The 27,256-nt window shown below is 35.8% G+C and overlaps 1 protein-coding gene across 2 annotated transcripts; it reads left to right on the top strand.

The window, feature by feature from the left end:
- The first annotated feature begins 225 nt into the window (after positions 1–225).
- On the top strand, positions 226–21,208 carry LOC141432184 (sodium-dependent nutrient amino acid transporter 1-like). Of its 2 annotated transcripts, none has more exons than XM_074093667.1 (10): positions 226–377; positions 14,131–14,374; positions 14,751–14,893; positions 16,337–16,377; positions 16,870–16,962; positions 17,428–17,691; positions 18,178–18,385; positions 19,411–19,627; positions 20,190–20,446; positions 20,598–21,208. In XM_074093667.1, exons 1-10 carry the CDS (start codon positions 294–296, stop codon positions 21,033–21,035), a joined length of 1,989 nt encoding a protein of 662 aa, XP_073949768.1. In that variant the 5' UTR covers positions 226–293; the 3' UTR covers positions 21,036–21,208. The 2 variants fall into 2 exon arrangements, with proteins under 2 accessions (XP_073949768.1, XP_073949767.1); XM_074093666.1 differs by having other exon boundaries at positions 226–410.
- The last annotated feature ends 6,048 nt before the right edge of the window (positions 21,209–27,256 follow it).

Below are 27,256 nucleotides of genomic sequence, written 5' to 3'. Positions count from 1 at the left end.
AACTTTTTTTACCTATCTACTTATTTTTGTCAAATTATTTTTAGAAATATTTTATTATATTAAACTGATCAACAGTTGCCCCGCCCCCTTTCCTTCATCATCGTATACTAAAAGCAAGCCTACTGGATATAAAAAGTCGATAAATTTTATTTATCGACAACGGTCACTCTATCGATCGCAACAAATCTCTATCAAACACACCTTCCTGCCCAGCAATTCAGTTTTACGTGCGGAGCGCGTGCGCTCGATCGTCTCTTGTTTTCCAACCGTGGCGTTCATAGATCAGTATTTATATGGCAGTGGCTCCTTGGCAATGTGAAATATACACCTCGGACCGCAGCAATGGATGCCAAGGGAGGACCTCCAGAAATGGCAGGGTAATGTCCCCAATGACCTTGAACGTGCGACAGGTATTTTGCACAATGACTAAAGTCTTTGAAATCGAAACGATTTTTTGTTTTAAGCACGTTTTCAGTTACAATTTCGACATTGGATTTAGTTCAGTATTCAAGGTAGCCGATGCTCAAAGTTATAGTGACACGATGATGACGAAGCTTGAGGTCCCGGGTTTGACTCCCGGTCGGGGCAGATATTTGTATGATATTATGATTATTTTCTCTCGAGTTCTCTATTTAATTATGTTTATCCATAACACTAGCTTTACTTACTTTGGGACTAGGTCAATATCTATCAAGTGTCCAGTGACATTTATTTATTTAATTTTATTAAAACAACGTAAAGTTTTGTATCTCTTGGAATGGAATACGTTTGAGGTCAATTCAGTTCTTATTTTTAATTGCATAATTGCATTAGACGCGCAGTCGCACAGATTAAACATTGGATATGAGAGAAGCTAAATACCTTTACAGGGAAATACCAACTTATTATTATAGCTGTGGTTATGCACCCATATCTACCTGTTTCATAATAGTAAAAGAAATATTAATGCATCATCACGCACTTGAAACTTGTAAAAATTAGTCAATTTAAGTGTTTGAAGTAATTTGACAAGACGTTAAATAAAACGGGTTGTTTACACACACACACACACAGACACACACAAACATCACGCCTGTATTCCCAAATGGGGTAGGCAGAGCATACGAAACGTGAACCGCTTCAGAGCCACTTTTATCAATTTTAGGTTTTAAATTTGACAGAAACGGTACAATAGTGACAGGTTGCTAGCCTGTCGCCTACGGTAAATAATATACCTTAATCTATATCTTCAGTCACCTCTTACGACATCCACGAAAAAATGGAGAGGTGTAATTCTAACCCGACTGACACCACACGGGTCCACACCCGGAGCCGGGTCGGAGTTGTTTATACAGAGTACTTTTTGTTAAAAAATATTTTCTAGCGAAATATTTTATAAACACTTGTTTCTAATTCAGTAAGTTCGTGGCAAAACCTAAATCAAATTAACAATAGGTGTTTAAGTAACTGATCATTTGTTGTGTAACCTTTTAAGAGTTCCGTGGTTGTATGTCTGTCACAAGGCTGTATCTTTTGAACCGATGACAACACCAGTGCAAGAAAGTAGTTAGATACTTGAAATTTAACAAAATATGCTGTGTTTTAATGAAGTGCTACCTTTTACCGTGCAAATGTCACCGATATACAATAGTGCAACAAAATGGACCTTGTAAAAATAACACCCGAATCGAAAATTAAGTTTTATTAATTATTAAATTAATAAGAACAAAGTTAATAATTGAAGTAAAACTGTACATAACTGCACACCACTTTTTTAAATTTTTAATCAGAACAATGTCTCAAAAATATAAAGTTGATATACGAGGGCTGGTCACTACCCCAGTAGTTGTTACGAGTATTTTTTAATTCTATCATTAGCAATACAGGTGACAACAGTTTGTCATCTTTTAAGGAATATTAATACTACATAATAATATATGTCAAATACTAGAACAATTACCTTACTTGTCTGTTACTTACACAACGGACAGAGTTTTTATAAGTAAAAAAGTTATTTATAAGTAGACATAACAATGTAGATTTCATCCTTATAACTATGTGGTGGAATAGTTTAGGCTGTGGGTTTTCTGTCAGTCAGTGATGTTACTGTTTTATAGGTTAAATCTCTGAGCTAATTTAAAAGGACATTATTATAGACTACTTAGGCCAGGGACTTGAAATTTGGCTAGCAGATCCTTCAATATCACAAAGATGCATGAATAGTGGAGTCTGATACTCCGTCGGAATAGTCATCATCACCTGCCGGAACATGGGTTTCACCGAACACAAATATTTGGCCGAATGTTCGGTAAAACTTTTACCGAACCGAATATTCGGCATAATTGATTCCTAAGTAGAAACTAGAAATAGGATTATTTTTTTGTTGAAATATTGCAATTTAATCATGCAACTCTTAATCAAAACAAAAGACTTGCTTAATTTCTCACAAAAAAATTATGATTGATTATATTTTATGAACTTATTATTTTATTATAAAAATCACTGTAGCTTAATGTCAAAACAACTACATACAACTTATATTTGGTTTTTAATTAATAACTATCTTTTTTATCTGCTCTTATTGGAAATAAAGCTACCGTGCCAACACAAACATAAAGCCTCACTGTGCTGCATAAAAATGACACATTTAACACTCAACTCATACATGGCCCAATACTGTAAAAATTTCGAGTACCACATTGCCGAATATTCGGTGATTTAGCCGAATATTCGGTAAACCTGCCGAATATGCCGAATACCGAATATAAAATGAATATTCGGCCCATCCCTAGTCTATAGTCAACGGCCGTTATGAAGTAAATCCTGATACATTGCAATGCTATGAAGTTTCTGAACATTAACAATATGAACCATCTTGCGCCGTCATAATAGTATTTTTTTCTTCCACCGGAGCAATACAGCAGGATAGAGCTAATTGAGCAAATAAAATATGTCAACCAATTAACCTTATTAACGTGGAGGTTAGATCATTTGACCTCATCTTTACGCAAAAGCAATTCTCTTCCCGCTTAAATCGCTAAACTAATGTAGAAGGGCTTTTTGCCAAAAATGTTGATAAAAAAAATCAAACGTGCATTTTCTAAAGGTCTTTACACACTACGACGTATCGTACCATGACCGTAATAGGAATGGTCAGGCAAATAGTACATTGTGTCTTAAGGGCAGGGCAAGTAAGAAATTACGAACGAGAGTCTATTAGAAACCCGAAGTCCAAGACTGAGGGCTTATCACATTTGCGAGTAAAATTTCTAGCGAGTAAATCTTCCAAATATTGGCGATACCTTAGGCTGCGCTCTTGGTAGCGCCGCCCTTCCCCTCCCGCAGCATGCGCCTGACGTGCGTGTGCGTGTGGGCCTGCTGCTGCGCCATGCACCTGCAGCAGCAGCGCACGCAGCAGTATCAGTACGGGCATTGACTCATTTACCGACCTTGGTTTTCATGACAAGTAAATTTGCGCTCAATAACTCATTTACCGACCACGGGTTTCATGACAAGCACATTAAGCTCGAGGGTTTTATTTGGGGGGTTGCAACCAAGGTAGTTTCCATGTTACGACACTATTTAAGAGCAAGTATGATGAAAAATATATTGAAAATACAAACTGAAATATAGATGCACAGAAAAACCAGAAAAATAAGACCAGCGCTGGGAATCGAACCCAGATCTTCGGCATTCCGTGCTGTGTGCTATACCGCTACACCACCGCTGGACAACGATACAGACATGAATTTCTCCTATGCACCTCATATCTCAGCTTGTGTTGTTTCTTATAATATAGCCACTTAAGCAGCGATACTAGCGACATCTATGCCGTAGCCCTCATCGAGAAACTTTTCTGCACTCCATCGGAACTAACCGCTCACCCGGACAAGAGATATCGTTATTAAGCAATCAAATTAAGATTGTATTTTCGATATAGGTTTTACGGGATGACCGTAAAACTAACAAAAAAATTGGAATTGAATTGGGGCCTCAGCCTCCGCCTCCGGCATCGGGCTTTTAATAGACTCTCGTTAATAATCCCCTTCTTACGCCCCTTGATGCCCAATGTACTATTTCACAAATGTTTCATTTCCCAAGTATCAAATTTCTCCGAAACCGTATTATTTTCGGAAATTTCATAAAACAAACCTACTTAACCAACTGCGCTCTATAAAACCATAAAGAAAATATTCTGAGAAAAAATTTTTGGTTTCGGAGAAATCTGATATTGGGAAATGATACATTTGCCAAATGAAACATTGGGAAAAAAAATTGCGAAACGGTAGTACACGAATGAGCAGGCAGTCACCTGTTGTAATGTACTTCCCGCAACCCATTGACACCCACAACATAAGTGTAGTTACAGATGCGTTGACGACCCTTTGAGAAAGGAGTAGGCGCTTAACGTATGCTTTGCAAACGGAGTCACAAGCAACAGCTAATATTCCATTGTCTGAAATGTAGAGCAATATTTATTTAATACAAACTATTTTAATACACTTGTTTAACTTAACATGAAGTAGGGCTCACTGGACTAACACCTAATTCGACATGCTCGGCGGGTTCCGTGCCCTTTGAATAAATTATAACGCAACGTATGGGACTTAAAACCTACATTGCATTAAGAAAATTAATATTTAAATGGTACATAAATCTTTGGATGGTAGACGTTTTCGTAATGCTCGTAATGGACGTAACGGGAACAGCAGATTTTTGAAAATATATCTTTGTCTTTACAAAGTAGGTATTAAATAAAGTCACTAACGCAAATGTTTCTTTTGTAAACATCAGGATTATTGAGACATAGTAAAAGACTAACAGCCTTATTCATAAAAAGTTGGAGCTTCCTTGAAGGCTCCTTGAAGGCGCGATGCTAAAAAACGTGATTCATAAAAGTCTGTTAGCGCTAATCAGTCGATCAAGGCTCTGCTAAAGTTAGAGGACCGTAGACCCTCCTTTTTCTCCCTGCTAAGTCACAAAATGGCCTCCACAAGTTTGAACAGCTGACTTTGACAAGAGCAAAAAACCATACCGAAGATATTTTTAGCGAAGGGTGAAGTTACGCAAAGATAATAAAAAAAACCAGGAAAAATTATTTTCAGGAATTTGTATTTAAAAATCCTCTAAAATTACTGCTACTTTATTATTTTACTAACAATAAATATGAAAAAATAAAATTAGGATGATTAACATAATTACGGCTTTTTGCACTTAAACATAAACATGCGGATCGGAAATGGCGGGAAAACAAACATCTTGCTTTTTTTCCTGTTAATTTGCTGTCACTGCTGTCATTTTTTTTTAAATTATCGATGAGGCCATTTTTTTCCTTTGATTTGTCAAGATTGCCAACATAACGCGTCTAATCCATCTATCAACTGCTCAACAACTAGCAGACTGCCAGCAAGCGTTTATGAATCATACTTCTTGACAACCGTCTAACAAGCTTAATCAGTCTGCTAAGTAACAGACCGATCAAACCTCAATTAAGGATTTTTTATGAATAAGGCTGAAAGTTTTTAGTGCTAATCAATGTGGACACGGGAGAAGCGGGTGAAAGAGGATAAAGGCGAAGCGGAGTGGCTCACAATAGGATGGCCAGAACGCGCGCGTTTTGGGGTATTTTCTTCGTATTAGTAAAACAAAATAGTGAATGCAGGAAACATGGTGAATGGAGCTTTGCACTTCTTTATGAACAGACGGAAGGTGTCTAACAAGGCTCGTTTGGCTGTGCATGGGCGGGTGTTGTTGGTTCCGACACTCATGTACGGAAGTGAAAGTTGGGTATGGTAGAAGAAACATGAAAGCAGAATAAATGCAGTTGAGATGAGAGCGTTAAGAAGTATGATAGGAGTTAAACTGAGTGACAGGATAAGAAATAGTGAGATAAGGAAACGTTGCGGTCTGAAAGAAGATGTAGTGACAAAAATTGAGAAAGGTATGCTGAGATGGTTTGGCCATGTCGGGAGAATGAATGAAGAACGGTTGACGAAAAAAGTGTATGATGCGAGTGTGAATGAAAGTGTTGGAAGGGGTAGACCTAGGCGGACGTTCCGAGACCAAATCAGGGACGTCTTGAAAAAGGCCAGGTCAAGAGTACCCTAAACTGAAGAGCATGTATGAAGGGAATAATGAAAGTGGACGAAGCGAAACAAGTATGTAAGGATCGTAGCAAGTGGAAAGAAGTGGTCTCTGCCTACCCCTACGGGAAAGAGGCGTGATTATATGTATGTATGTATGTAGTAAAACAAACACATATTTTAAAATGTGACGTGTATACGCGTTATAAATCATCTAGTTTGTTATGATTTTTATTAAAAATTCATGACCTGCCGCGCAATAATTTACGCCGTACTAAGGTTTTTGTTTGTTTTTTTAAGACCACTTCGAGATTTTCTCTATTGAACGAACTATGAGTAATCGCGTTTCAACAGTGTATAATTTAAAGAATAAGTCTTCAAACATCTCACACATGTTTCAAAACAGCTTTAAAACTAAACCTTTACTGGTAATTATTCAGCAACGTATTAAATTAATTCAATAATTTCGCTAAAAGGTCGGCATGCCCCTTCCTCTCAATTTTGAACAAACTACATTCAGATTTTCAGTTATTTAATCAAAACTATATAAAATAGCTATATAAAATAAGATCTTTTAAATGTCGCACAAATAACGTAACGTTTGAGGTACCTACTCCAAATCATAATCGTATTGCTTCTATTAATTCTATAACAGCACAGGTCAGGTCATCGTTCATCCACCATTACCTCTCATATTTCGTTTTCTAGATTTTTTTACCGTACAACGGCAAAAACTACTAGACACTGGCTTGTCCTCCGATGGACAGAGCCATATTTTTAAAGAAAAAAAAATCGTATTGCTTGTTATAGCCTAAATTGAATAAAGATATTTTGACTTTGACTTTGACTTTGATAATCCTTCGAAAATGTAATTAGCTTGGAATGTGAAGGTTTGTGATTGAGTGAGTGAGTATGTTTGTTACTTCTTCACGCTGAAACGGCTGGACGGATGTGAATGAAATTTGGCAAAAAGTTTATAGGTAGCATATTTTTATCCCGATATTCCCACGGGATAGGGAAAAAATCTCAAAATTTCAACCGCCAGGTTTAGAGTCTTAAAATTTTGGCCAATTGTTCTTAACACAACCTCAATGAAGACCATGATATAAATTTTGGGAATTCCCAGGGAAATTTTGTTAAATCCCGGAATTTCAATTGTAACTACCAGATCGAATAGTTTACGCGTGCGAAGCCGCGGGTAAACTCTAGTTGATACTAATTTCCACTAACGTTTTCTGATTCAGCTGCTGATTCTAAAAACGTACTTATTAGATTGAAACACACAAAGGGACGGGCTAGGCGGACCGTGACATATATTAGGGTGAGACCTAAGGACCCGCAAATTAAAGGTGCCCGAGCGATGGCCCTTATAATGTGCCTCTCCTGGCATCCAAAAGACCTCAACCATGTAATTTTCAAATACTTGAACAACTTTTTACATCACGGTTTCGCTAAGTACCTAGTATAATTTTAAATATTTGTCATGAGGATTTTTCGTTAAAAAAAAGTTTTTTTATTGACATGCTTTTGTATCACGTTCTTATATGTGTGTTAGTTCTCAATCCGCACTTGGCACGCGTGGGAACTATAGCTCAAGCCCTTTCATTCTGAGAGAAATCCTGTGCCCAGCAGTGGGACGCATATAGGATAGGATGACGATGTGTATTAAATTAAGTAAAGTATCTATTAAAATATTTGATAATCTGTATTTTTTTCTTATAGTGAGGTTGGCTGGCAGTCCGCTAAGCTCCATAAAAATCTTATTGTCCATAGCCAGTTTCTATTTGTAGCTGTTATCTAGATACAAAGAATAAATTAGGAACTAAATAAAGTAAAACTAAAATAAAAACTAGTTGTAATAAAATACTGGAACAAACAGGCTAATTTAACCTTTTTCCCTTCAGTATAAATTAGTAACCTCACCTCCAGAAAGGATTAAATGCATTAACTTTATTATAACAAGAAACTATGATAAGCCTACCTTATTAAGCCAGGCTTATGTTTCACTGTTTTATGTTTTAATCTAGTTTGATCCTTATGAAAGGTATGATTTCAGGGTTCATTGTATATTGAAAATGACTAAGTAAGTTTCTCATAAATAAAATTATCTTTATCTTTATCTCTTCCTTTGGGCTTATCTTAAATATAAAAAAGTGGTTTCATCTTAATTTCATAAAAAAACCGGCCAATCGCGAGTTGGACTCACACATTGAGGTTTCCTTGCAAATTTGTTTGTATAAATGTGCAGTTATTTTATATATGATTTTATGCAATAAGATTTACCTTTATATACCAAATTTAAAGTTTCTAGGATAACTGGAAGTATCTTGATGGAGTAAAATTTTGTAGTTATTTTTCACAGACTTTAACAGACTATGAAAAGATCGCATAAGGTTTTTGCGGTGCGTGCATGAGTGCACGTAATGTGTAATTAACATGCACAGAAGTTGCCACTCATAAAATATGATACATTACGTGTAACGTAAACCTGTCAATTCCACTGTAATATTTGACTGATAGCCTACGAGCCGCTTAAATTATCCTTCTAAACAAATGAAAATAATATTTCCGTCCTCTTCTCCAGCACAGTAGAAAATGGACGTTATTGGGTTGTATTATGAGCTGGTTTTCTTTCACTTGACTATAGCGTGTAAGACATACGTAAGTATGAAACAGAGGAAATATAAGAAGTCATGCTTGTAATAGTATGAAAGTTGCAAGCGCACAGTTTCTTAAAATAGTATCGACATATATTTTTATTGGAAATAATTTATTTCACAAGGATTTATTATAATGCGTTTGGACAATAGGGGAAGGGGACAATAGGTATAAACCTATGGACGATTTTACCTGTGGGCGACATTGATATCTTAAAAAAAAAACGGACTGCTTCAAAAATAAAAAATAAGTCTAGTGGTCTAGGATCTCTTAAGTTAGTTCCACAGTCGGGACCAGTGTTCTAAATTCTCGGTACAGATGGCCACGGTATTGAACTTCCCTAGCGAAATTCTGTCCCACTCCTCCGCTTTGGGCTTGCATGCGTGTGATGAGATGAAGAGACAGAATATCAAGTGTTCACGTAAACTAATGAAGAAAGATAAATAAAATAAAATAGAAGACATTCGATTTAATATAAACTACTTTGTCCGTTTGAAAACATGCTATGTAAACTGTTATAGCAAATTATTACGATATTAATGGGGTAAATGACAAGTACTAAATTACAACTGCTTATAGTAACTGGCAGGTGATATAGCAGACAGTAATCCCAATTTGTCACGATAGTTCGTTGCATCAAGGTTTATTACACTTGATATCAGCTCTATTAAGTACGAGTACTAGGTACCTACCTAATAGGATCTGATAGGAGAAATGGTAACACACTAAGCTTGAGAAGTTAAATTGGAACTTCGGGATTTATAAAGTTGCAAAAAAGCACGTAATGCTGCATTTGCCTTATATGAAGAACATTGTAAAGACCATCTTGTTCTCAGGTGCTATGTGTGAATTTACTAAAGTGACTTATTATGTTTTATGTTATCTATCATTAAATCAAATAATTATACTGTTAAATACTAATATACTAAAGTTTTAATAATAATGTGTAATAATTATGTGACCAACACATTACACTTACATTATTACTAAGACATGATATTATTACACCACCATTATTGTATTAAAAAATACATTTCTGCAACATAATTATCATGTCTCTAGACGTGGTAGAGTTTGAGATTCAAGAATTTTACATGCGTTCATACCAATCCAATGAAAATATTGAAATAAAAAATTACATGTTTTCGAGACACACATACACACACTCGCAAAAATTCTCATTTATAATAAATATTACGTAGGATTTAGTTCATGTAATTTATTTGACATACTCAATGACTTTAATGTGTTTGCCGTGTTCGTAAATTTATGCAACTTTTCCTCCATTTGCTTTCAATGTTTACGCGTTAACGACTGTGAATGACGAACAAACACAATAATAATAATATTTAAGCGAATGCCTTAAGTAGTGGTTCCGTAAGATGTTTTTTTGTTGAGAGGTGTTCGTGTTATTTTTTTATTTTCTCTCTGTGTACCTGTTTTCTGTATCGCTTTTAATCTGATTTTTACCTAGACACTTTTCATAGTGTTTAAAATGTTTAGCACTAGAAAACTTTAAAATTGAAATTATAGTTGACGGCATTCACAAAATGTGTATGTATTATATTATTAGCAAGATAATTGTTTTAATAGCCGTATTTTTGTTTTCTTCGTATAAAAGCTGACTCATAAAAGCTAGCTACTACTAGCTAGGCTATAATTATACTCGCATTTAATAGCCCGTGGTATGTATTATCTGTGGAAGACTTTTTAATTTACATAGCACAAATACACAGTAAAAGCTAAGTATGTAATCTACAAGACGTGCTGATTTTCCATTTGCACATACACATCGTTTTATGGTCTTTGGTGGGGACTTACCTACTGATATAGACTATGTACCACACAAAATAGATTATTTATAACTAAATAGTATTCACCCGCGACTTCACACACGTTAATCATTAGATCCAGCAACTGAATTGAAACATCGGGATTTAAAAAGATTCCGTGGGAATCCCCGAAAATTAAATCGTGGTGTTCATTGACGTTACATTAAAAACAATCATGTCAAATTTCATGACTCTGAGCCCAGCGGTTGCCGTTTTGAGATTATATATCCCTATCCCGTGGAAATATCGGAACAAAAGTAGCCTATGTTTTATTCCAGATGTCCAGCTATCTACATACCAAATTTCATCCAAATACGTCTAGCCGTTTCAGCGTTCTCATTGACTCACTCACTCACAAAAATTCGCATTTATAATATTAGTAGGATATAGCTCAGGACATAATCCATGACTGATATTTTATTGCTTAAATTATTACCTTGTCGGTTCGATCTCATTACAGCGGTGGTCACAAGTCGATACTTCGAAAGTAAATAACAACATATCACAATTACAAATACACGAGAATTGTGAATTCGATATTCTCGAATTTTCGTTTATCAATTTCAATATTTACATGATCAAGCTATCTTTTTGTTATGCTACGCTACTTTGTCACGAATAAATGATTTCAATTTCTATTTTTCTATTTAATAACAATGACTTAAGTATCTAAAAATACCCATAAATACCAAATTATATGCTAATCAATAATTTGAGCCATGGTGTGAATGGAATTTTAATCAATGAAATCAGAGTTAGGTATGTTTAAAACTTCGATAAATTTCCATTTTTTTAAACGCTTAAAGTTTAAATGGACTCTCGAAATTATACCGGATTTCCTTTAACGATAACAATAACTATTTTTGACATAAAGTACTTATATTTAACGTTTAAGTGGTTTATTAAATTTACTATTTATTTTAATTGTATCTATTTAAGTTATGTCTATGTAAACAGTCTCTATGTTAAAAAAACCGGCCGAGTTTGTGCCGTCCATTTTTAAACATCAAACGTGATTACGAGTAGGTACATCTAAGTACGTTCATAAAGTAAAACCGATAAGAGACAAATTACAATCATTTTTTTAAACTGGGTCACCTTGTTATGATTGGTTTTTTTGGAGTCTTTTTGTATTTTTTATTTCAACTCCAAATTTTGTTACTTTTACGGGTATCCCGTGAAACCATATCGAAAATACAAACTGAGACATGAATGCACAGAAAAACCAGAAAAAGAGACCAGCGCTGGGAATCGAACCCAGGTCCTCAGCAATCCGTGCTGCGTGCTATAACCCCTACACCACCGCTGGACAGGAATCTAGACACGAATTTTTCCTATGCATACATATCTCAGGTTGCTTATTTCTACTACGCTACTTATGCAGCAGCACTAGCGACATCTATGTTCCGCTCTCATCGAGAGACGTCACACTTTCGGAACCAACCGCTCACCCAGACAAGAGATGTCGCTACTAAGTTGTAGTATTTTTTATTTCAACTCCAAATTTTGTTACTTTTACGGGTATCACCTTGACCGATTATTGTTATTTATTGATTTGCAGAATATTTACTTACCTATGCTCAGAAACAAAAATAATACGTTTCTTTGTAGAGGAAGTTTCTCTATAGAGATCATCTTTTTTTTTTGTTGTCCGTCGTAGTAGCGGCAAAAATCTCCAAAAATGCGTTACGTATTACTTGAACGCACCCTAAGATAGTATCTGTCATTGCGGTTGTGAATCGGACACTGGCTCAGCATAATGCTGAGCGTATCAACTACTATTCTCAAAGTTCAGCTTCATGACAGGCATGCAGTAACTAGCTATGACAGGAATCCATTCGCTTTCGGTTTCAATCGACGTAGCCGTCAACAATTAAGGTACACAGTCTTCAGTTTCATAACATATGGCTTCCAGACAATGGGTTACCGATATTTCAAATATTTGCATTACACCGTCATACTTGGAAATAGGCAGTAGGCCCAACCTGATTATGATAATGTTACTATAGCAAAAAAAAAGTGAAAATCTAAGAAATTGATAAAACCGGTTAAGTGCGAGTTGTATTAGATCATGGCTCATATGATCATCATGGATGCTAAGCGATAAGGCCGCTTATTGTTATCTAGCCTTGTAATTTTCTTTCTGTGTACCTGTTTTCGTATCGCTTACTATTTCTGGTGTATTGTATTGTATTGTATTGTATCATGGACTATTGACACTATTTGACATGTCAAATTAAATTAAGCTTGTACATTGACTTGAATTGATATCTGCCATAGCGGAGCGTGCAAAAACACACTTTCTACCGGCCCTATAAATAGAGTCGTATCAGATGTTTACGCACGTCTGTGTTGTGTCAGATATTAGTAGCTAACGTGCTGATGACTGTATTCTCGATACAAACTAGACCACGGACATTCAGGCAGATAAATACATACATTACGACTAAATTACGATATTTTTTTATTTATCCTTAATCACCTACGTGCGGTCTCTCAGACCTTAGCAGATTTAAACCGGCCAAGAGCGTGTCGGACACGCCCGAAATAGGGTTCCGTAGCCATTACGAAAAAAATAAGTAATATTTTTCTAAGGATATCGTATTTTGTACATAATATTCCACGTTTTGGTATATTTTATACCTTAGGCTGCTATTTACTCTAAAACTACTAATAATTCTCAAGAAAACTTAACCGTTATAGTTTTCCTTATAAGTTTGATATACTTACTACCATGCTGATTTTTTTTTAATTTTTCCACCCACTAGTTTAGAGATGGTGCAACGACGATGAATTTCAGTATTCAAAACCAGTTCGTGGCTGTTATTAAATGAAACAGTCCCCAATAAATCTTCGACTTCTAAATGTCTTTGAATCTCGAGTCACGTAAATGAAAATAAAATCTGATTCCACGTGATCTCGTTAGATCAAGGAAAATGCGCATCCGCCGTGACTCTTGATTATTATACTCTTATTGATCATCGAAGGAATACTTCGCAATCTTCTCAGACAAGATTGATTACGTATTTTGCATAAAAATATGACTGTTTTGCCACGATTTTCTTTTCAGATTAAAATGACAATATTTTTTTATTCATCGTGTTCAGCAGATGACAAATAACCTTTCTGATATTTTTAATGTGAAAGTTTGTGAGTTCGTGTGTGTGTGTGTGTGTGTGTGTGTGTGTGTGTGTGTGTGTGTGTGTGTGTGTGTGTGTGTGTGTTTCTACTTCACGTTAAAACGGCTGGACTGATTTGAATGCAATTTGGTATATACTGATGTAGTGGATAAGTTTGTTGTCGGAAAAGTTCGTATTTATCTTGTTTTCTCAACTAGCTTACTGAAGTTTACTGAAGCTAATTGGAGAGCAAGATATTATTACGAACTTATCTGACAAAATATGACGGTAAAACATTATTCAATAGATACTTTGTATATAGCTGGACATTTGGAATGACACATAGACTATTTGTTATCTCGATATTTCAACGGAATTGGGGTAAAATTAGAAAATATAAACTTACTTAAAATTAACGATATTTCCTTTCTTTTCAATTTTATCTTCTCTCAATTCCAGGTTTTAAAGTCAGCTATTGACTTCATCAAAACGCAAATATGCACGGTTGCCATAGCGCTGACGCTTTTCAACTCGGTTCGTCTGCCGAGGGAGGCGTTCAGATATGGCACTCTTCCTTACCTGGTGGTCTACTCGCTGTGGCTGGTCCTGGCTGCGCTGCCAGCCAGCCTACTGCAACTGGCTGTAGGGCAGCTGAGCCAGCAAGATCCAGTTGGGGTGTGGAGAGCAGTTCCTATATTAAGAGGTGAGTTAGATTTTGGAAAGTGTGCTTTAGAAATATGTGGTACGGTCGGCAAAAAAAAGTCAAAATTCGCAAGACTTCTCCGTTTTTAAAGAGTCATTTCAATTGAGTGTGCTTAAAGATTTTAATCCGCACTAGACCCGCGTGGGAACTACGGCCCAAGCCCTCTCGTTCTGAGACTCGTCTCAGACAGAGGGCAGAGGCCTCCGCCTGTGCCCAGCAGTGGGATGTACAAAGGCTGGTATGATGATAATGATGTGATGATGAATCTAACTAAATATAGCAAGAATTTATTAGTTTATCTTTTTCCAACATAAATAAAGAATGATAAGCAAACTATTTTTTTTTTAATTTATGCTCATATTGTTTCGTATTCTAGGCGTGGGACATTTAAAAGTTATAACATCATACATTTGCTGCATCTACATGATGGTGTATGCAGCTCTATCGACGGCGTACTTGCTATGGATAGGCAAGGGGTCGTTTCCATTGAAAGACTGCACAAGACTGCAAATAACTCCGGTGAGTAACTTAAATCATACGTACTATTTTTAGACACGAAAATGTAAACAACGCTACAAAATACATTTCTGTCCTACAAGTAACTTGAAACATACAAAAACAACGAAACAATCATGTAATCATGTTGTAAATATTTTTTCCGTCAGTTATGAATTACTTTATCGCTATTCCGCGAGGAGTACGGAATTTTCCAGAATAAAATCTGTTCTTTGGTATTCTTAAGGTCTATCTATCTCATTTAAATCGGCAAAACGCTTTGAACTTTACAAAAACCGGTCAAGTGCGTGTCGGGCCAAGCGCAATGAAGGGTTGCGTACTAATATTTATGCGGTAAAAAATCAATATTAAGATTTCATAAACTGACTTGTCTTCGAAAACTTGCCTTTGAAATCCAAAAGCTTAATAGTGACTTGACCTGAAATGTATATTTCAGAACTAAATTATTGTTATTATAATTTTAAAATTTATGACGGTGGAAGCATTCTACACTTCCACTGAAAGTAGATATAGTAAGTGTTTAGTATTGTAACTAAGGTACCCCATACATCCCTGTATTATTATTATTATTTTTTGTATTTTTTTCTTTAATTGTATAATATAAGCTTTTAAGTATTTTATTTGTAATTATATTATTATGAAAAAATTACTTTCTGCCAAGTTTCTTGCGGCGCACTCTTCTTGGCAATGATGGTCTTTCCGAAAGCGCTGGTAGTTTAAAAAATGACGTGTAAAAGTGCCCATTGCGGCCTATTTACTAAATAAATCATTTGAATTTGAATTTTGAATTTGACTCGTTTAACTTTTAAAGCCTACTAGTATTCTAAGCCTGTTAAGAGTAGAATGTTTAAAAATGCTTCTAGAAAATAACCTGTAATGGAACCTAATTCAATAAACATGTTCGTGACCCAACCGCTTAGGGATTGACCTTCACAACTCCATTCATTTCTCAGACTAGAATAAAATTATAAGTCAGTCTAATGACTCGCCAACTCACTGTCACCTTGTAGTTTCAATATCATGTACTAGTAGGAAATAAGGTTATTATTTGAGCTATTCTATCATCTCATTTTTGGAATCATATTATTTTATGAATGGGGTGTAGAATTTGATGACATTTTTAATTATTTTTTAAAATCTTCTACCTCTACAAAAATGTGCCCACGAAAATTATATTTAAATAAACGTTAAAATAGTGAACCGAATAAGATTCAAATTTCAAATATGTTTTACTTTAACGCTTGTCAAAATGACTGTAAAACACTAGAATATATAGTGCAGTAAAATACACCGATGCTAATGTAGTAAAACAATATCTAAATACTCGTAAACTCCACAGATTGAGCGGAAAATTCACAATTTCATTCACAACGATCAAGTTTCAAAGTTTCGTTGTTTCGAAATTTAAATAGCATAGATGAATAATTTATCTGTTTTGATTTTCAGCACGGCTATGAAAACAAAATGAACGCGTCCGAATGTTTCAAGTAAGTTTTCACACTTCGATGATTATGTGGCGTGATATTGAATTGCGGTTTTTGAAAGGCAATTGTTTTATTATTGCATAATGAGTTTTTTTGGTAGTTTTTTTATTTGGAAATAAGGTAAAGTAGTCATACTCAGTCGCGTTCCTTACGTTAAGAATATTGTATTCAAATTAAATTCTCTGAAACAAAACATTATCTTTTATATGATAAATATACATAATACGCTGTTGAAGTTTAAATATATATATGTATAATGGAATCAATAATAGTAGGAAATTTTCCAATCTCTTAATTTTTATGATGATTTTAATATGACTTTGTTTCCAAAACCCTTAATTTTATTGTTGTCTCATTCATTTACGACGTACCTACCCTTTTTCTTGTAATTTACCGTCTAAATAAAATTATCCCTAATAAATTACACCCAAGGGCCTGTAAACCATTTCCACTCTAATTTAATGACACCTTAACCTGTATCGTTTTTTATTTCAGTTCAACATTTTTAGCGCCATTTACATTATATCCGCAGTACCTCGGGATAATGGCCATAATTATATTTATTTTATGGTTCTTCGTGCCCATTTTGTGAGTAATATCATTGTTATTTTATTGCTAACGAGGGTGCTAGTCACCTGGCATAACGAGGAGAAAACGATGACAATAAAGACCGGTGTATTAGTACATTGTGTCTTAAGGGCGTTAAGTAAGGAATTGAGGGTTTTCTGAGTCGATCTTCTTAGTTTATATAACAGCCGTAAAATATATAATATTTTTCATCACATTTGCGAGAAAAAAACCTTTACTTATAGATTATAAAATACAACGTTTGTTGCTCAGAAAAGTGACTAAGAAGAGTCTGTACCTAATGGATGTATGTATAGACTTTGATTTCGTTGTCTTTTCCCAAGCAGATTAAAATAAAGGAGGCGTAGTGGCATAACTTGTAAATAGGCACAAAAGACTTTATATAAGGGAAATTGTTGCAAATTTGAAAATATATCTTTAAATTATACTGAAAACTTCGTGTGTTATATATTCTTTTTTTTTCAGATTATATCGCCTCCGCAAATCACTGAAAGTATCTCTCAGTATACTAGCACCACTAATACTGATATTTGCCATAGTGCTGTGTACATTTCTGTCTGACGGTAAAGTGCTGACTTCAGTGCTTGAGTCCTGCCAGCAATGGATGTCGTTGTCAGAGCCTTACATTTGGCACAGCGCGATGGTGCAAGCTCTGCTGTCGACGCAAGTAGCGGGGGGATATTTAATAAGTGCTGGAGGGACAGTGTACAGACATGCTGATGTCCGGTGGTATGTTAACACTTTAGAACTAATTAATATAAATTAAGGGGCTGTTTCACCATCCATTGATTAGTGTTAACTGACGGTTAAATGCGATGCCGACTCCGTCTATTCGAACAAAACAAATAGAGACGGCATCACATTTAACCGTCAGTTAACACTAATCAATGGATGGTGAAACAGCACCTAAATGTCATAATGTAGGCAATATTATAGAAATAAAGATCTTGAAAAGTTGGCGGAAATGTAGCGTCTTTTCAATCCATATACTACATTCAATTGCATTGAAAAATAAATTCTGGGAGGCACTGTTAAAAAGAGATTCCGGCATTGTATGTAAAAAACAAACAACAGTCAGTTGTAAAAAATTGAACTTAAAGTATTTACTTGGGTGAATATATATAAATGTACAACCCTATTAAATCTGTACCAAAAATACAAAATCCACTTATAACATTTTTAACTAGAATTTTCAACGAACTCTTTTCTTTTCAGGGCATCAATAATGATAATAATAGTTAATTTAATAGCCGGTTGGCTTTGGGTATTTATGTGGGAGTCAATTGGTGGAGAAAGCATAAAAGATACCAGTTTTATTTCAATACTAGTGTTAATATACCAGTCATCTGTGACTGGTCGAAGGGATAAAGAGTGGCCATTATTAGCATTTGGAATGGTGTTGATATCGAGCATAATCACTGTGGTATGTAATTTTTATAATTTTGCTAGATAAATCGACTGCAATAGAACTCAAAATAGTATACGACCATCATCATCATTACTCAGCCATATGACGTCAATTTTAGCTCTCCATTTTAGTGGATTTAACTCGTATAAGTGCCAAGGGGTAGGACATATAATAGCATCTATAACCGACAGCCGTTGAGGCCGAAAAGTTCTTAATGGAGACTGCGGATCAGCAAGCGCAGCGTAGGACGTCCACCGATGACATGGACGGATGACCTGGCTAAAGCTGAAGGTTCACGGTGTATGCAGGCCGCTACCAAACTAAGCAACTGGAGGTTCATGGAAGAGGCATTTGTTCAAAAGTTAACATTCTAAGGCTGAATACGAGTATGGCAAATTAATAAATAAATAAATGGTGTAGATGATGATGATGGAACTATAAAAAAAAACATATTTTGAGAATAATGTAGTAACGGTCTTCATATTATCTCATAAATGACTTATTTACGAAATCTCCCCTTAGTCTTAGCCGTTGTCACGATACCTTCGCAACACGAGCTAGATAATCAAATTAGGTCCCAGAATAGACTCTGTATTATATATGAACCAAGATTTACCGCCAAAGTTTTAGTTCATCGCTCTAAGCGAACATCAGGTGCATTGATGCATCGGTAATGTGTCTGGACTTTTAGGAAGATTGGCCTAAACATATTTACGAAGTCTAGATCTTTGATGTGTTTTAAAAATTGAAACTATTTGAAAACAGGCAGTCGTTGATAACAGACGTGACATACATAACTATAAATTGGAGCGTAGATAAGTACAGTCCAATTGGATAAACTGATTTGCGTAAATTAATGGAACCTTTTCAATCCGTATATTAGTTAAACGAATCAAAGTGAAATTGATTGCAAACAAGTTCATTTTGGTACACGTCTCAGTTTCTACTGTACTCTTTTGTTACAAAACAAATATCTTACTTCTATTCCTTACTTCAGCCTCTACAACAACAGAAAATACCTACAATGCTTCTCCTTCCAGCTGATACTCCTCTTCCCTGTGTTCAACAAACTCTGCCGTGTCTTCAACGACCATTGGCGACTGACGGCAGCTACGTCATCAGCCCTTGGGACCACGTTGACCATCGCTGTGCTGACGAGGGGAGTAGAAGTCGCGACAGTCTTGGACGAGCTAGTAGTGCCTGTTCTAGCCACGTTTACGACCGCTGTGGAAATTGTTGGCTTTGTGTTCATCTATGGTGAGTTTTTGATGTAAAATCTGCCACGGTATTTCTTTGATATCTTTTCAGTCCCCTTGGAAGTACTGATTTTCATCTGTTAAATCCTAGTGAAGAAATATCGTTCTGATAAAATATTATCCACGTACCAGTGGTAGCTCTTCTTTTGCAGATCAACAGCATCAATCAGCCATACAATCTGAAAAAATAAAGCAAAAAGTTGTTACGAATGCACTAATACAATATGTCTTTATAGCTAACATAATTTATAACTAGCAAAATTTTGTTCTAACTTCAAGGTAAACCTGGGAAAAGTTGACTAAAAGCGGTAGAATGAATTACCATATCTGATGGTACTATATGTACGGGTATAAGAGCCCAACATATTTGTTTAAGCTCTCGAATGTATGCAGTAATAGGCAATTTTGCATGTAGAGTGGGCCAAATTTTGCGCCGTTGAGTATACCAGCTTCATGGAAGAGTAAAGAAAATTTAACCATTCATAAATCTCCGCAATGAAACGTTAAATTAAATCGTTGAAAATTGACAGGATATTTCAAAATTTACAAATTAATATTTCCAGGCTGGTACTACCTCACAATCGACATAGAATTCCTGACTGGCAAGCAGCTAGCCTGCATTTGGATCATCGCGTGGTGGACAGCCCCGATCCTCATGGTTGGGGTCACGGGCTGGTGGCTGCGAACCCTTCTGAAGGTCTCGTGGAGCCAGACCATGACACTCTGGCCTTTAGTTGGGGTGTTCATAGGTTTACTGGTCATTGTCGTGATCATGGCGGCCATTGCTGTGGCAAAGGAGGAGCAATTCAATTTGTTCTCTGTAAGTTAATACGTTTCTTATTAAAGACCCAGACAATAATCAAACACATTTGACAAATGTTGAGATATATGTACAAAGGTGAACTTATACCTTTAAGAAATCTACCAGTCAACCTTGTACAACAACATCATCAACAACATTTTTTTTCCAGAAAATAGCATCTGCTTTCAACCCATCTCGACTCTGGGGTCCAGAAGAACCAATGGCTAGATACATTTGGATGTCGCAACGATGCAGTGTTGAACCTAACTCCGAAAACAAAAACTATCCTCAAATCATTCCGAAAATAAACGAAAAATCTTACGAAGATTGGTTAAAACCAGCAGAGTACATACCAAATGGTAAAAGCAATTTTAAAAATGGTTACTTATCTAAAGACGAAACAGTTATTAAAGACATAGGTGCAATTTACACAAAACATTCAATACCAAGAAGTAAGAAGAAAAAGAAAGACGATGAGAAATTTCGATCACCTAATATTTGTATAGCTAAAACTGAACTAGGTGGTCCCTTAGCTTGTAATTGTAATAGACATTTTACTCTTAATGTGCCGGATTTAAGGAAAGTTGAGGTAACAACTAGTCTATAGATAAATCCGACAATCTGTAACAAGTTCAAATTGTACAACGAAGGTCTTGCCTAGTCTATTTATATTGATTCCATACAGTTAAGGATAAATTAATTAGTTGAAGAAAACGAATATGTAATTAGGATGGTATTAAATTGATGATCAAGGTGTGATACATAATGAGTTTTATTTTAAATTAAGTTCAATATTCGTCATAGATATTTTTTTTTATTTCGTGCTAATTTGATTGTAAAGGAAACTATTTTACCAAAAAACATAACTTTATTGTAGGTGTTACTTAATTATTTTTTTCTGGGTAAATTAAATAAAAACCAAATTTCAGAACAGCCTTAGTGCTAATAGGTAAGTTTTAAACTTGCAAGCCTATAATAATAAATAATAAGAAAAGAGCGAAGTTTTTTTAAGAGAGGGGTCGTAAACCCGACGTGCGTAACTGTCAAAAGAAACTTTAGTTTCGGTCAAGAAAAAAAATACGAAAATGATAATCGTTCGTAGAAAACGGGCGCGGGTGGGAAAAAATGAGAAATGGCCCAAGTTTTTATCATAAATCTAGGGAAAAACTCTGAAAAGTATTACTTGGGATGGCTCCTTCAGTTTCTGCAGTTAACTTTTAAAATAAGTTGAGAATGTTGGCACTGAGGTGAAAACTATTTTGAGATGGTATTCTCGGTTTATATTTGCCTCACGATAGCCATCTTGAAATGACTGTGGCTTTACGATACGATTTACAGTATGTTTAAATTTAACGGGGACGAGTTGATTGAGGATTTTATTGCGAAAGGTCAATGGAATCTTGATACTGCATGTAATGTTGGTATTTACTGTGCATTGATGGCCAATAAGTTTTGTAATAGCAGCATTACCATTTATTGAACTTTTCTAGAACAACTGGTTTTACCAACTAACGATTGTTATAAGGAGTTTAATAATTATCACGCTGTGAGATAAGTTTCATTAAACTTGTATAGGTAAAAATAGTTTACGCCCAAGATTTGGATCCCGGTTTATTACTTCATACATCATGTAAATTTCTATGAATAAAGGAGCGACCACACTACTGCTTAAAAAACGGTGACGGTACGGAATCGCAGTGACGCATCGCATGCGCACCGTTTTTATCGCACGCTCTCCACACCGCTGCTTTAAATACGGAATCGCAGTGACGTGCCGTAAACGTCAGGACTTTACCGAACAAAAGTAGAGACGTTTACGGCACGTCACTGCGATCCCGCGCCGTTTGCGTATTTTAAGCAGCGGTGTGGATATCATGCAATAAAAACGGTGCGCATACGATGCGTCAATGCAATTCCGTACCGTCACCGATTTTTAAGCAGCAGTGTGGCCGCTTCATTATTCAGTCAGTTCAACTTTTTCTTTTCAACTAACAAAAGCCAATAGAGGTTTTAAAGTCAAGATAGACATGTTTATGCACATATAACTTTTAAGAGAAACATTTTTTTTAACTTGTTGAGCTACAAACTAATTGGTCAAAAATACAGAAGTAACCGGAAAAAGGGGGTATTTTTAAAAGCTTGTCGAAGTGAAAGATATCTATCTATACACTTTTCTACCTTGTCGCTGTCACTTCGTGTGTGAACTTTTGACCAAAGTATTGTACGGAGACAAGATACTAAAGTGTAACGATATTTTTGATCTCGGCTATACATTATATCAACGTATAACATCACCCCAAAAACCTTCAAATTTCACAATGTCATTTTGGCCATCCGTCCGAGGATTTACCTGTCCCTATTTAATATTTCCCACTTCAAGATAAGGCACGTATTCCACATCATTCCAGCCTTCAATTCTGTTTGGATCACCCCTAGCGCTAATGAAAATAATAAAGTTAACGCAGATAAGTTCTATGACGGTAAAATTAGGGCTGTCACTTCCAGATGCTTTTTATAACAATGCTTGAGTTTAATTAGAATGCTAAAATCATAGGCAGAGAATCGTCTAAATGGGGCTTAACTCGATCAATCGGTCCTGAATTGTCAAATTTAAATAATTTATTGAATCAGGCGTTACATTGCGGAGGTCTTATGACAGCTGAAATTCATGCAAGATATGCGTGTTCATGCAGTTCCTCCACCTCCACACTGAAATAACACACACAAATCACACAAACCCATCTATCACCACCACCACACTACACTGACACGCTGAACACAACCGTACACCATGCTAATAAAATGTTAGACTCGTGATGCGTGTTGATGCGTGAAATAATAGTTTTGCTGCTGTGTTTCGTACGGTGAGTGGGAGATCCGGAGGCCCAACTCCCCCCCTCCTTTTACTCCTCTCCTCCCTTCCCCTTTCCTCCTCCCTTTCCTTTTCCTCCTCTAACCCCCTCCCCTTTAGGCCGGCAACGCACTCGCAGTTCTAATAATGCTGTAGGTGTCCATGGGTGGCAGTGATCGGTTACCATCAGGTGACCCGCATGCTCGTTTTCCAGCTATTTGATAAAAAAAAACTGGTAGCACGATGTACGGTTGTGTTGCTCTGAAGATGAGCTCTGGTTGAGTTCGAAACGTGTCAGTGTGGTGATAGATGGGTTTGTGTGATTTGTGTGTGTTCTTACAGTGTGGAGGTGGAGGAACTGCATGAGCACACATATCTTGCATGAACTTAACTATTATAAGGTCGCGGGTGAACAAAGAAATACTTTAAAGTTCATTGTCGAATTTAAATAAAACAGCTGCGAAGTCGATAAAACGCTTTTCCGACGAATCGAATAACAATTTGTTCCCTTCAAGAGACGTAAAGAAAAATTCACAAGTCTCACAACATAAGGCCGATAACATCCTTTGCATTTAACTTTTCAATTGGAAACTTCATTCGTGTTCGATGAATTGATATCGGTGTTACGCGATCCGATCGTGTCGCGAACTTTGGGGTTCTTTTGGCTGTATGCTTTACTTTCCATGATTACTTTTTATAATTAAAAAAATCCAACAGTTTACAACGCGTTAATTGAACTTTTTTATATGCGTTTGTGTGATTGTGTGTTTTCTTACAGTGTGGAGGTGGAGGAACTGCATGAACTCACATTTCTTGCATAAACATAGTAATCATTATCGCGGGTGAGCAAAGTAATTGTTTTACTTTTTTTAAATATTAAAATAAAAATCGGATGTTTCGCTAAGTCACCAATTACTCGATTTCTAACTCAATACTCGTAATTTGAATAATTTATTGAAATTGAATGTGAGGAACTAAAACAATTTGCTAACTCGCGACTTTACAGTAGCTACGTCTATGAAATAAAGGTTGCCTTGTTATGTCGTTTGGAAAAACTAAAGACAATTTAAGAAAAAATTAAAAAAAAAATATATATATTGATTGATTGATTGATTGAAGAATTAAATGGTATTTATTGGTTTTCAAAGTAATTAACCGTTATAATGTAGTAATACACTTTTTTATTCGATCGAACCAGTTTTCGAAACATTTATTCCAGTCCGAAGTCGGGGTCTCGAAAATGGCCGTTTTGTAGGCCTCAACCGTTGCGTAGTTCTTTTGTTTTCGAATTTTAAATTCAAATATTTTAAGTTGATACTAGTTTTTTTTTAATAATCACGGGAGGTTTGCAAACGACAGAACTTAAAAGGCAACTCTCGTATGTGCATTCATGCAGTTCCTCCACCTCCACACTGTAAAAACACACACACATATTCTATCATCTGGCATTAGTCGTCTTCCAGTTTGTGGTTGCCACTCGAGAACTTTTCTCCTTCAAAGATCTTTTGTTCTTCAAGCGATATTATCCGCCCATTTACACTTCGACTTGCATATTCTTCGAGCTATATTGTTGCCTTTCATCGATGAAGTTCTGTATACAACATTCTATCGCACAAAGAAACTCCGACTCCTGACCCTGAGCCTCTTTAAGAGAAGTTCCCCTGCCGGCCGCGCGGCCGCGTTAGATATTCGTTTGGGATATTGCTGACTTTATCGCTCGTGACATAAGCGCTCGCAGCCGTCCCCCCCATGCCTTCCGCAACGACATCCGTAATTTATATCGAGATAGCTGTAGGCTTTTCAAGATTTGGGTGCTTGAATTTAGGGTTTCGTTGTCCTCATATTATACGAAAAGTATAGCACAGAAATCAATGATATTTTACATCAAGATATTCATTATATTTTCTATGCCTGTGATTTTTCGATTTTTGTAAAAATGCTTTATTAGTCTGTAATTTTCGTGCAAAGTTGACATATTTTTTTTGTCGACTTTTGAGCTCGTGTAATTCTGATATTACACATTTATATGAAAATCTGAAAAACGACAGGCATAGATAATTACGTCAAGTCTATACTTACAAAATTTCATCTATTTCTGTTGCCTAGTTTTCAAATGAGACCGGGACTACGTTTTTACGGAGAATGGAACGAAGAGACTTTTCTTAAGACACCAACATTCATGCGTAGAAACGTCTAAACAATAATCTTTTTAACATTGCCCAACCCTAGAAGAGATAAGAAATAAAAGACTTACAAAATTAAGATTACAGATAAATACAAAACGGAACCGTAATTTATAAAACGTATTTACGCTTCACAGTGTTTTAATAAATTTCACGATGCTATTTATTTCTTTGCCACTAGACTGAATTCTTGTGAACAATGATAAATTTTACGAATTGTGTTTCTCTTTTGTATTTAATTATTTGTTTCTACGTCGACGGTTTTGTTTAGCTATTTGAAAAAAAATAACTTAAATTAAAATAGCGTGTTAATTATTTATCACGTTTGATTCGCTTAGTCTTTTGCAACTCTACGTCACAAAAAAAAGTTCATGATAATCATAATAACATCACCATATCAAGACGTCCAATACCAGACCAAGGCCTCCCCTGGAAACGTTTTAAAATACATAAAGTTTAAAAAGGATAAAGGAAACACATAATGGTCATTTTGATATACCATAATTTTCGATAAAACTATTGATTATACAAGCTTTTATGATTGTGTATTTTACTCATTAGTTTAGGTTAGGTTTATTTTATAACGATCCTGTAAAGATGTCGATTTCTGGGAAATATGCATCATATCAAATAGCCATTATGTATTTCAATGAACTAAAAAAATATTCGTTCCTCAAACGCGACCTTAAACCATGATTTTTTTAAGGTCGCGGGTGAGCAAAAAAATTATTTTAGTTTATTGATATGGACCTCCGCGAAGTAACGACACCCAATTATGACAAATAAACTCTATTTCATTTCATGTCATTTCATAACGCCTGATTCAATAAATTATTATGTATTTCGTCCATTATTACTTTAAAAATTTATGTATTTTGATACGTTCCAGTACAACTGGTCCCGCGCTGACCGTATCCAATTGGTCCTCTATACTAGTTACGAAGTGCAAAGTTCGAACATCGTATCTTGCCGTCCCACTGACGCTTATATTATTTAATAAGAGAGTGAGAGAGACAGTACGATATGAACTTCGATTTTATAATTTCGTAGTAGCCCCCTTGATTCCCGCGACCTTCACCTGATCTTCGATCCATTCTGTTTGAGGGCTTCCCACGCTACATATTCCAGTGTATAGAGACGATCAATAATACAAATTAAAATAAATATCTAAAAATATTTCCGTGGGCTGTGTGGATACTGCACAACACATTGTAATTACCCCCCCATCCCCTAACATATCATATAACCGCCTAAAAACTGAAAACAAATAACCATACCATTAAGTTCATGGACACATTAAGGTGGGTGTACAGTGGCGTAATGGAGGCGGTATAAGAAATCTCCGCGCGTGAGTTACGGCCACATTTGTCCCCGCCGTGTGACCTGGCTTATCTGATCGTGGGAGGGGCGCTAAAATGTACTGTTTCCAAAATACCTATATTATTAGACAGTTTTTTTTAACACGACTATATTGTATCCTTGGTTAACGCTTCTCAAATTACTCTCACGAAGTTTTTCTTTGGGATACACTTCAAGTTGTGTATCTGCTGTGTTATGGGTACATTAAAATCCAGTTTTTTTTGTGAAATGTGTTAAAAAAGAACAGACGGAAGAAAAGAGCACAAAAATATAAGGAAAAGTGCGGATTGTTACTCAAATCATAACTAGACATTAGTCGCAAGACATTATTACCTAATAGATTCATTTGATAGCATCAATAATTACTGTGCCGGTAAAATTACTGGCACTTGTGGTATCCCATCTTAGGCCTCTAGGTTGGGAACGCATCTGCAA

Source organism: Choristoneura fumiferana, chromosome 10, assembly GCF_025370935.1.
Source record: "Choristoneura fumiferana chromosome 10, NRCan_CFum_1, whole genome shotgun sequence".
Lineage (NCBI taxonomy): Eukaryota > Metazoa > Arthropoda > Insecta > Lepidoptera > Tortricidae > Choristoneura > Choristoneura fumiferana.
Note: the sequence above shows the minus strand (reverse complement) of the source record. Positions and strands in the feature narration are given on the sequence as shown.